This window comes from Stegodyphus dumicola, chromosome 3, assembly GCF_044657685.1.
Source record: "Stegodyphus dumicola isolate Sdum_Otavi_A_Nest chromosome 3, ASM4465768v1".
Taxonomy (NCBI): Eukaryota; Metazoa; Arthropoda; class Arachnida; order Araneae; family Eresidae; genus Stegodyphus; species Stegodyphus dumicola.
The window spans coordinates 144,990,020-145,002,968 of NC_140770.1; the positions used below are offsets into that span (position 1 = coordinate 144,990,020).

Here is a 12,949-nt window from a genome sequence, read left to right on the forward strand (position 1 = left end):
TTGTGCTAATTTTATTTGATGAATAATTTGTGCTGACAAATCACAACAACTGAGATCTTGTGATATTATTCCACAGGTATCCAAAGTAGTCCATCATTTATAATTATCCTCGGTATGTTATATGGTAGTCTAGGGGATTTAAAAAGTTGAAGGGAAGAACAGATTTTAGTTCAAGGGGTCGAAAGAGTTCGCGGGGCCGAGCCCCCATGTGGGATGAGGTTAGAATTAAAATAGAGGAAGGCAGTGGCATTTTAAAGGTATTTAATGTTGAAAGAATAAACATGATTATGGTATTACAGAGTGAAAGGAAGTAAAATAAAAAGTTCTATTCATCATGAAACGGAATTATATCATCAATCAACATCGTCGAGCAGCATAGTTCAGTTACATCCAATGCAACGTCATAACCTCATCGGAATGCAAGTATGTCCATTTCCTCACTCAGCTTGAAGAAGTATCTCGCTACTGTAGCTGTTGCCAGATTTAGGAAGGAGGAAGGTGGATGCGTTGTAAGATCGAATGTCATCGCTAGTGGCTCCTTAAAACAGATTAAGTACCCATATATGTGTGTATGTATACACACACATCCATACAACATGAACACATACATTTCTGAATTCGATCCCGATAACAGAAGAGTACCATAATCTGAGTAAGTAAAGGGTTATTACAGTTGCTGGACCTCCATAGCTATCAAGTACAAAACTAGAAATACACTGGTGGGCAAAAATTAAGGACGAGACGGTTTTTTCAATATAACTTTTTACAAAAGCTTTCCAAATCAACACATTTAATACCGTAAGATCCCCAATACGTAAGGACATGAGTAATGTAAGCAACACTTACTAAAAGAGAAATCAGAGGGATAAAAAGAAGCTTTATTGAAAAAGTAGCATGGAGCGCAATGCGACTGAAGGCCGAAACATCCCTGTGATGCGTGTCCAGCAAGAAACATCCGGTCTTTAATAGGGGATATGATCTCCCCTGACTGGCTAGGCAGGTTTCACAGCGTCTGCCCATGCTGAGAATGAGGGTGTCAGTGAGTTGTTGAGGCATTGTTGCCCATTCGTCTTGCAGCGCCAATCGAAGCTCCGGAATCGTTACTGGTGGTAAGGTACGAGCTGCCAAGCATCTGCCTAGAAAATCCCATACATGCTCGATGGGATTGAGATCCGGAGATCGTGCCGGCCAATCCATACGTTCAATATCCTCACTCTCTAAGAGCTGTTCGGCAGCTACTGTGTGATGACGTGCATTGTCTTCCATGAAAAGGAACTGTGGACCCATAGCGCCTCTAAAAAGACGCACATATGGAAGAAGAATCTTGTTACAATAACGGATCCCGTTGACTGAACCTGCGTCGAAGATGTGAAGGTCTGTACGACTACCAAGCATGATGCCTCCCCAAATGAGAACACCGCCACCTCCATACCTGTCCCTTTCAATGATGTTCGAGGGAGGATTGTGGCTTCCCCACTCTCTCCAGATGAGTATGCGATGAGAATCGCTACTCAGACTGAATCTGCTCTCATCTTTAAAGAGTACTCGTCCCCATTCATTGTCTCTCCAATTCCGGTGTTCCCGGCACCACAGAGAACGCCTTCTCCGATGGGCAGGCGTTAGAGGTACACACCGTACAGGGAGTCGTGCAAACAGACCACCACCGTGCAGTCTTCTGGCCACGGTAAAACGCGATATCGGTCGTCCAGTTGTCTGTGTCGTGTGTCTAGCGATTTCTCCCGCTGTCTGCCGTCTGTTTCTTCTGGCCTGTAAGGCAATATACCAGTCATCTGTGGGTGTGGTTCCTCGTGGACGACCACTACTAAACCCCCGGATAGCTGTTCCTGTAGTTTGAAATTGTCTTCAAAGTCGTGAAACGATGCTGTGAGCAATTCCGAACTCTGCAGCCACACATGTCACACTGCGGCCTTCCTCCAACTTCCCAATGATTTGACCTCGGGTAAAAGCATCCAGATGTCATCTAACAGATTGATTATTCGCCATTTCTCGCTGAGGCAGCAACTCAGTGTGATTTTAACTGCTATACGGCGTGCAATCTCTTTGCCAGAAATACTGATCTTACACCGACAACATGCTTTATACTACTCAGACACTCCCCCATTACGTCTACCTGCATATCTGCACATGTGCTACCGTACATCACCTTACTTAATCTCCTGATTGGTCTTTCTGTCCGCTCTGCTTCTTCGTTCAGCTGATATGCTAATTTTTCGACTTCATCCTTAATTTTTGCACACCAGTGTATTTCAAAAATTTTGAAGATTATTGGTCTTATGAGCTGGAGTTTTTCAAATAAAATAAAAAAAAGTCTAATGGAAAAATTAAGTAAGTATATTTTCCAAATTTTTAAATAAATGGTGAGGGATTTTTTTGTAGTTTAGTTCTAATAGAGGATTTAATTATGAATTAAATGACATGTATATAATTTTTTCCATCATTTTTCAATATATTCTGGTCATCAATTCAAAAAAGTAATTGTATCAAAAATATTTTTAATTGTTTCATGGTAATAAACAAAACTCTGTGTTTAAATGAATGTGTACTGAAATAGGTACAAATTAACTTAGCCTGTATTTGTAATTTCTGCTCTGAAGAACACAAACAAATCCTAATTGCAAAGTGGGATTTTTCCTCAAGGGTATGCACCTAAGCTAACCTCATCTTTGAAAATATTTTAAGTTCTTCAAATATAAATCATAGAAATTAACTTACCGTACTGAAACATGGGTAATGTTGCAGATACTGTAACCAGTAAAGAGAAGTTACTTCTTTCTGAAAATGGCTACCATGCGTAATCCCCAAACTGGCAATCAAATATGTAAATTTCAGATGTCACCAAAGGCTTATATGTAGAGGTCACTTTGAGGAAAAAAATACTGAATTTGTTTAATCATACATCTCAGCATTACCAGGGCTTATACAATTAATCCTTAAAAGGTCCTTACGTCTTTTGGAAGTGAGTTTTGGTCCATAAAAATCTTTAATTTCAACGCAAACTGGCAAAAGATTTTACATTCCTGTCTTTTTTTTTTCCTTCTGCCTTTTTGAGTGTGAATTAACATTTTGAAGGAATATTTATGGCAATGCATGGCCAAGTATGTATCTGATATGTTAACTTTTGAATTCTTTCTTATAAATGGTGGATGCTTGAGTTTTAGGCATGAGACCCTGCCTTGATTAAAGCATAAACATTTCAAAATATTTACTTATTTATTTTTTTTGGGTGAATTAAGTGTTCATAAAATTTCTGAAACACTAAAATGCTACTGTAATCATTTAAAAATGAGGTGTTTTATATTTATAAATTGTCTTCTTTTATATTTTTTCATAATAAGAGTTTGTTCCAATGAAATTGTGTCAGAATATTAAAATTTGTATCAGTTTTCTCTTGAAAATTAACTTCTCTTTTCTGATTCCCCCCCCCCCCACGAAAATCGTCTGGCTTTTTGCTTTTACAGTGTTGGTAGGGATATTTTTTCTTTCAGATTTTAGACCTTTTACCTCGGTCTCAAACCAAGAAGGATTATTATTTTGAATGTAAAATTTATAGGCGTACAGTTTCCAGAACAGAGTGATGAAATGGAAGTTGTATTCATGGTATTAAGACATAATGGATATGTAAGAAATTTATGATAAATTTCTCATATTTTGGAGAATTTTTGGAAGAATAGTAAAAGTAAAATTAGCTGAATTTTTGGTAAAAATATATTTATGGGTGCCTCTTCGCGAAAATTGGCAATTTTTGGTGGCACATGGACTCTGAGTTTGCAATTCTTTGACCTTTTTACTTTTCCTTTCCCGCTACATGAAGCCAAAATAACAAGTCGAGGAATTGCCCAAACTCGGTATCTATGTTCATATCAACCTATTTTCATCTTAAAAAAACTTGGAGCATTCCACAAACTTGGCATAGTGCATTCCCTTGACTTTGTCCATGTATATTTTCACTTAAAAAGTCAAAGGAGCAGCCAACAAAAAATATATATAATCTCAATAAACTATGTTTTAAATCAAACAATCAAATAACGTGCAAAAGGAAATTCATCTTAGCACTATACAAAGGAAATAAATATCCACTTACCTTATTTAGAAATTTGCCTATCTTCAGTCAAACAAAATTCTTTAACAGCATCAAAAAACTTCTTAAAATTATCGGAACTAGAATGCGTATACTGGCGTCACCACATAAATTCACAAAGATAAAAGTAAAAAATATCATCTGTAGTGTCAGTATCCTCCGATGTTTGACCGTACATATTTCCTTCCTACAAACAGGACACTTACTACACATAAGTTAATTAATGCTCTTTTCCCCTTTCATTCCAAATTGCACAGAAACTTCAAATTAAGCTTACCACATTCAGCCATTTTACCACCTAAACCGCAAAACAAGCAACGAACTTCCTAACCAGCACAAACCACAAGCCCTTACAAATATTTTCCCATCATTCAAAATTCATCGCAATCATGCAACCAATTACATCATAATAGGATTTCCATAACATCCAACTACTTGGGTTACTATAAATGAAACAACAACTTGGCAACAAATGAAATAACTTTGCGATAATACAAGGAGCACCCTTAAATCTACTCTAACCGAATTTTCTCCTCTTGATCCCAGAAGTCTCTCTCGTAACATGTTTATCTTTCCTTTATTTTATTATCTTTCCACTAGATACAAGCATTGAAGAAATCAAAGAAAGCAAATAATTTGAAAACTATGCCAATTTATTAAATGTTCATCATGTATATCTCAGTATACCATACATACCTCAATGCCTGCACTGAATTTTAAAAATTTCGTCCTAAATTATGTTGTTTGGTGCTTCACTAAATTCTAAAAATTCTACCACACTGGCTCTGATACCTGCCTTGACCTTGCATCATTTCATATTTATTTTTGGGACTCATTTTATTAAAGAAATATAATTAGCAGCTTCTTGTAGTAACTCTAGAATAACAGAAATCTTTAATTAGATTTGAAAATTCTAAAATGAAGAGGAATCCATTGAAAAGAAAATTGATTTTAATGAAGAGAAAGAAAATTTTTCTTCAAAGGTACATTGTTGAAACATTGACAAATTAGTTGATGAAGTAGAGACTAGTGGGAACAAACTAAAAATGCTAGAGCAAAGGAAAATGTAAAGATATTAAAGAGAAGGAAATTGATGTAAATTAGCTAAAATATCTGGAAATATTTCAAATTTAAAAAGAGCCATTACCATTTTGTTATTTTTTCCTTTAATGTATAGTTATACTAGTATTTTAGAACTAGAATCATAAATTATAACTGCTGTAAAATGTTTTTAGTGCTTTTTAATGAATATTTTTTTAGACATTAAAAAACAATTGCAGTGGTAACCATGTAAATCTATTATGACTAAGTGTAGCTAAACTACATAATTTAATTATTTGTATCTAACTGCTTCTTAGATAATTCCTTAGAAGTTATCTCTACATGTTAAAATTAGTTATCTTATTCATTGATCCTTAATGTGGATGTAAGAAAGATACAACACAAAAATCTAAAAACTTGCGTAAAATATTATTCCTTACAACTAATGAAACTTGAAATAATACAAAACAACCTATCACATCTGGTGCTTCGGTGACTTATTGGAACTGTGTATTGAATGCTGTATATTAGCTGGGTTACAACTCCAGCAAATCAGCCTGAAGCTATGACACTAACTGGATCAGACAAAGTGTGGTTAACTTTAAACACTTAACGACCATACAAACATCAGACATGCATGTCTGTTCTGATCAGCGACTGCTTCTAAGCAAGCAGCTGCAGTGGCAACACTGTTATGAGTAACGCTGATTATTATTTTACTTCGCAATTTAACTTATGCTACTTGACATAAAATTTGCGTAAATCTGTGGACTGAGAGGGTATGTGACAAAATAAGGCATAAAAGAAAGAATCAGTGTAAAGCTAACTAATAAGGTTCTTATTTAACACAATAAAGTCTCCCACATTAATAGTAGTAATACTGTAAGTGTTTAGAAGCTGCTAATATGATAGTGCCAAGAGATTTAATAACTTATTTTCACTGCCTTTTACAAAACAATATAGCTGTATGTTGGTGTTCTCAAACTGGAATTGCACGCAGACCGCATGAACAATCTCAAAGCAGTTGATGGGCTAGAAATATTTTTTTAATGAAAAGATATTTTTAACAAATTTGTTAAATAAAAAAAAAAAAAAATACAGATTTGTCAAAACATCCATAAACAGTAATAATAATTACACCAAGAAAAAAAAAATTGTACTATATTTTCTGTCTGAAGGACTAGTATCTAAAGGTCGGTATCTGCAAGAAATTTCTATTGGTTATTCTTGTAATTCAAACATATTGACAGCTAAATATTAAATTTTCAAACTGACATTTATTCAGATAATTTGAATATAGTGAATTAACATTAAATAACTTAAAACTAAAATAAAATACATTACAAAAACTTCTTCAAAGGCATAAAACTTGGAAATAACAACCTATTCTGTTTCTTTTATTTATTATGTTTTTCTTTGATACATGCAGAAAAAAATCATATTTCTATTTAAATAATTATAAACTTTATCTTTTATTACAACTCTCAGCTACAACATCTCATGACATTTTGATCTTGATAAAATTTGGAACTTCAGAGAAAAATTACCAGAAAATAACATTAGTATTTACATAAATTATAAATACTAATTGGCAGTCTTGATTTTATTCCAGGATTCATCAACTTTTGATTACTGAGGAGAAAAAACTGTTCACATGTAAATCTACTCCCAAACAAAGCAATTATTAACTGATGTGAATTTGTTAAGAGTATATTTATCTTTTGATGAGTACAAATAAACATTAATCAAATTTATTCTTTGGATAAGATTTATATCAAAATGTAAACTAATTAGCTCCATTTGTAGGTTTCTTGGGGTATTATACACATTCAGTTTTGGTATTGAAAATAATGCAAAATTGAACTCTAAATCAGCGGTTCTCAACTTTTTGATTAATGCATACCATCTAAACAAAAATTGAAAACTTTTAGTACCACCACTACAAAGTAGTACTACCACCACTCTAGAACAAAGCTCAGATCACATAAATTTACAAGTGTTGGAGAAAAAACTCAATCAGGATGTTGGGGTTTTAATTCTTGAATTTAATAGTTAAAAATATCTTGCTTCTTTACATACCATCTATTCTTCTCTTGTGTACCACCAGTTGATAATCCCTGCTCTAAATCATTAAAATTGTGAACTTCATCAAATTTGCATAATAATAATGCTAATTAATTTATGGGAAATATATTCACAGGCTATGTAAAATTGTTTTGGGGACCACATATGCCTCACAGACCACCAAGTATGAGGTTACTGTGGTATAAGAAGTCTTATTTTATCATTTTCACTAGTCTTTTGCAGCTTAAATTAAAATATTAGAAACTTATTTTCAGAGGCACAGAAAAAAATTAATATGTTTGGATGCAATGCATTTTATATTTTTTAATTAATAGTGCAGTATATAATGTATTGTAATATATAGAATACTTTCTTATTATGTATTTAATTAATTTACTTATTTATTAATTTCTTCTTATTTATTTCATGTTAGAAATGTTGTATGTACTTGCATAAATAATAATTAAACTTAACCATATTTATATTAGTCCATGAATATCATATTTTACTTAATATTTACTATTGTCATGGTTTCACATATTCAATGTGAAACATTGGAACATATTAATTATAAATACTGAGGTAATACTGTAATGCAATTGGGTGCTTTTCTACTTGTAAGTAATATAAATTCCTTTTATAACTAGTAGTAGTAATATTGTGGCATTCAAACTTATCACATATAATGATTACATGTAAATGGAACATGTAAAGCTGATTTTATTGTATGTAAACATTTTTAAAATGTGAGAGTAATTTACCTGAAGGTTTAATTGCTTTAATTTTAGATTCTGAGTTGCTATGTGATTATAACATTGTAGAAGGAAATAAACTGCACTTGTTTATCCGAGAAGATGCTTCAAACACAACTCAACAGCCACCTGCAGATTTTTATGAACAGTTGCAGAAATTTTTAGAAAAACATTTTGCTCCTCAGGACGTTGAAAAAGTTTTAGAAGAATTCCGTAAGGTGAGTTGCTTTCATTTGCTTATTTACTGTATGTGAAATGGCATTTTTATCATTTATAATATTCAGGAATTGCTAAATTAGATTTATTATTTTCTAATATAATGAGACTTTTATTTTATGTTCTAATCAGATATTAAATGACTAAGAGTAGTTTTCACCTATAAGAAATTATATATCCATAATTTATAAAAATAAATCTTTCTTTTAACATAAGAAGTAGTAAGATGCACTGTGCTTGCAAAAGTCATTATCCGGCCTTTATTTTCGCAACAGTTGTTTGTAGGGACATACTAGTTCCAATTAACGAATGTTTTCAATGATGTAAATATTCATATATAAACATTTTAAATTTAGAAATATCAATGTTATAAAAATTACAAAATTTAATCTGTATACCATTTCCCAGTTTATGTATTTATATTTCAGAAATTTTCATAATCACCTGTTAAAAAATTTTAATTTATGCATATTCCATTTCAAAATGGTGAATAATTGATGTCAGTTTTAACTTGCTTTGAAGGGTTGGTTAATAAATAAACTGGAATAATTAGAGAATTAATTTTTTCTCTTTAAATGCTACTGGTTGATATTCCTTTGTGGTTTACAAAGTGTATGTAACAATCTTTAATTTATAACTTTCTTGAAATTGGTAAGCTGACAGAATTTTTACAAGTAATTTATATGTTAGTATTCTCACAAAATTTTAGTGTTTCAGATCAATAGAAAAATATATTAAATTAGAAATATTTTTAATTTTTAATGTTACAAATTCGCCATGTACCAGTGCTAAATGCCAGTCTAGAACAGGGCTATTGTATAAAAGATTCTTACTATTATCATTTTAACTGTGAAATCTGGCTACCATTGAATCATAAAATTTGAGGGAGATCCCACCAAAGCTTCACCAGTGGCTTCGCCGGTATTTTGAAGGAACTGACGTCTCATTTTTTTAAATACAAAATCAGTATTCAACACAGTTTGTTTTTCCACTGCCTGAAAAGACCACCACCAATTTCTGCTCGGCCTACCAATTTTACGAAAAGCTTTGTTTAAAAAATCTGATGTGTATACGCCATGACTTCCTTGTATGAAATACTAAATTATATGCAATTTTCCCTGCATTTCGTTTAAACTTATTTCCTCAAATTTTATTAGAGATATATTTTTCATTCAATTAATTCAGTTCTCACTTCGTGACAAGGCAAAAATACATGAAACCTCAAAATATCATTATTAAAAATTGAAAAATATAAGACACGAATTCAAAGAACAATTTTTACAATTAAAATTAGAGTTTCTACACAAAAACAAGCAATTGGGCCACCGGGCAAGAAGGTAGATTTTTTGGTGCAAAAAGCTGAAACGTTTACTTTTAGTCTCACTCAGCAAAAAGACACTGAAGGTGTAGAAACTGACTTAATTTGTTTTCGATGCTATGCTGAGTCAATATATGGGAAATTTAATACCTTAAATGGTAATTCCAGAATGGATTAAATATCTGTTTCTTGTTCTGTTTTGTTGAGTATAGTTGACCATAGTGTCCATTAATATACATTTGGTTCATGGTAAATTTTTTGTAAATTTGAAAATAATCCACGTTTTCCATTCTGTAATAGGCAAGTCTCAAATTGTAATCATTTCTTTCAAAATGCAGTAGTAACAGTTAAGTTATATCCTTGTTCATAAAAACAAGCTGGCTTTCTGACAATCGATAAAGTTTATATCAGATGAAATGAAGTTATGAGTTTGGTGTTATTCATTTATCCATAATTAATGCTAAATTAATCCGCTTGGTGACAATTTCATGGCCGATGGCATAATACATGAGTACCTATATAATTTAGCAAATAAAATTTCCATTTTGAAAAAAATTACATTGATCAATACTTTTCATGGCAATCTGGATAAATGTTCATCACTGAATTTGATACTGCATTTTTAATTATGTGCAGTATTACGTACAATATTTCGCTCTTCAATTTGTGCAGTTACCCTGAATATGATTTGTAATTTCAAATTGAATGAATATGTATAAAGTTTGTAGGAACATAATAAAAAAGTTATTTTCATAATGTTTATAAAACTGTTTTCTTTTAAATTAAAAAATGAGAAAATGTAAAATCATTTGAATCAAGAAGAAAGGGCAATAATTTATCCTTTTTTCTTGACCTGCTTTTATCTTTACTTGGCTCATTTTGCATCATTTGAAATAGCTATGTAACTGGAAGTATAAGTCTGTGACCAATGGTTGCAAAAATACAGGGCTTGGTAAGGATTTTTAGGGACACCATACATAGCTTATTCTTATTTCTATTATATTAATGAACATGGAAAACTCATTTTAAATTTGTGCTTGATAGTCATAGAAATTGCACTATTCTTACGTGCGTATAGGTTCATAATAGATTGAATGCACATGGAACTGATGATAGCTTGATAAAATATATTTTTTCAAAAGAAAGACTTTACAGTTCTGGAACTTTTCACAGAAGCACTCTTACAGCTCTTCTTAGTATGATCTGCACAATCAGTAATTATCATTTCAAACAACTAAGAACATTAAACACGAAAGAATGCGTATCTTGCCTAGTGATCTCTCAGTACTCTTGAGCTAAACTAAGCTGATGCTCTCTCCGGTCTTGCATAGTTTGCAACTGGCTGCCGATAAATCTCCAGTACTTTCTCGAATTGTTGGAAGGCATATATAGTTACAGTTATGCAGGTATCAGACCAAAATATTGACCAATGGTTGCTAAGTTTGGTAACAAAATTGCCACCTAGCCATTGCCACCTTGGCACTATCTCACCAATTTACCGATATAGCCATTTAGTCAGCGTTAAATGAACCTGCACCTGTAATCTAGATTTTCTGGCTGAGCTTCACATTTTTAAGGCCTGTCATGTTACATATACTTAAATTAACCAATAACTTCACTAAAATTATTTACATATATACGGAATTCACAATATTGCCTCCTTCCAAAGGACTGCATGTTCGGAACGGTATAGTCCCTAACATAGGAAACCATAATTGCAACTAAAAATCAATGCAATAATAGTTTCAATAAATAACATACAACAAATCAAATACTAAATCAGTAAAGAAATGCATGAATTTATTAACTCATTGAAACATGGTCTTAATATATACTATTTCATGTTATACGAGTACTGTCTACTGTGGGCATAGTAAGGAGCTAGCCTGTCATAATGAATAACTTTAAGCTTAGAATTTGATGACTATGGATCTGAGCTATAACTTTGTTCAACCTGTTTAGGACTTTGTATGGACCATCCCAGAGTGACTATAGTTTAGGAGCAAGTCCTTTCTGTCAAGTTAGATTCCATAACCATACCCTGATACCTTCATTGAATTGATGTCCTGTAGCTCTCATGCTGTAAAAAGTTCTGTTCTTCCTGGGACTCTGATTTTGCCTTGAGCTGTGACTTAGTACACGGATTTATCCATCTTTTTATTTGAAACAGAGTTATGTACTCAATGGCAGAATTCAGTTTATTTTCTTTTAAATTGTAATCCAAGTATGCAAGGGTCTGTAATATCTGCTGCATGTGATGCTAGGTGACACTTCAAACATAATGTTTGTTTACATTTTCATCAATGTCAATCTTATCTCCAGTCTAGAGCAGGGGTTCCCAACCCTGTGCCCATAGGAACTATGCCTGCTGATCGTTTAACATGTACCCGCCACTGTACGATCACAATAAAAGTGTTTTAGTTTTGAATAAAATTTTACATGAAAGTTTTCATATTTTTAATGAAAAAGAAATTGTGTCCAACACAGATATCAGCACAAAGCAAAATGCAAAATATTTCCTTTTTTTTATGTGCATGTATTTATTAACTCTATTTAACTATAAATTCATTTTGAAAAAGTAAATGGTAGTTGCTAACCCACAGATATTCTAGAATGTGCTCTTGGAGACAAAGAGGTTGGGGGCCCCTGGTCTAGAGGGTAATGCAGGGCTGCATCCGGGTAAGTTTACCTTGCAGTTGTTGAGCCACATATCTTTATAGCATCGTAACATTGGCTCCATTGTATCGATAGTCATATTGCAAGCAACTGCATTGATATATCCCATGATAATAAGTCCATTACTGCCATCACTTACTGCAGAAATGTGATATACTTTAAAATGGAGCTTATGAATATATGGTAGCCTCTGCCCTCTTCCATGGCCATTAATTAGTTTCCCTTCTCTTTCTTGGAAGCAGCTTTAGTTCCCATGTCTTGGGATATTCTGTAATTTTATTCAGCAGCTGATAGTTTTAAAGGTGGAACAGTTGCTCATCTTATTGTCTCCTGGTCTTCAGCACAGCAGCACTGGTTGCAGCTCTTTAGGGTCAGTTTGTAACCATTGGTATTTTGCCTCAATGAATTGACTTGACTGTTTAAAATGTCTAGACAAGAAGTCAGATGTACTAGTTTGTGGACATGAGCAGCTGTGATTGGGTGGTGAAGAAAAGAAGATAGAAAAAGAAAAAAATAAACAAAGAAGTCTTACATATTTTCCCAGGATTACTTTCCATCATATGTGAAAAGTTTCAGAGAGAACTGAAAATACAAAAGTAGGAAGTTAAAGGTGTCGGAATTGTGTCCAGCTGTCACTATGGATTTTGTCAAGCTGCTAACTTCATTGGCGACAGTGGCAGAAATTGTCATTGATTTGTTGTTTGACAACAGAAACTCTTCAATTTGTTGTTCGACAGCAGAAAATTCTCTTCAGTTGCTCTAGCTTTATTTTCAACCAAGTCT

General features: G+C 32.9%; 1 protein-coding gene across 1 annotated transcript in view; it reads left to right on the plus strand.

Moving 5' to 3' along the window:
* LOC118182152 (ubiquitin-like protein 4A) overlaps positions 1 to 12,949 on the plus strand; it is a 42,835-nt gene that overhangs the window by 23,494 nt on the left and 6,392 nt on the right. The window contains exon 3 of the mRNA XM_085813411.1: positions 7,993 to 8,174. Within this exon, the coding sequence (XP_085669537.1) occupies positions 7,993 to 8,174 (182 nt within the window). The remainder of the gene's footprint in view (positions 1 to 7,992; positions 8,175 to 12,949) is intronic.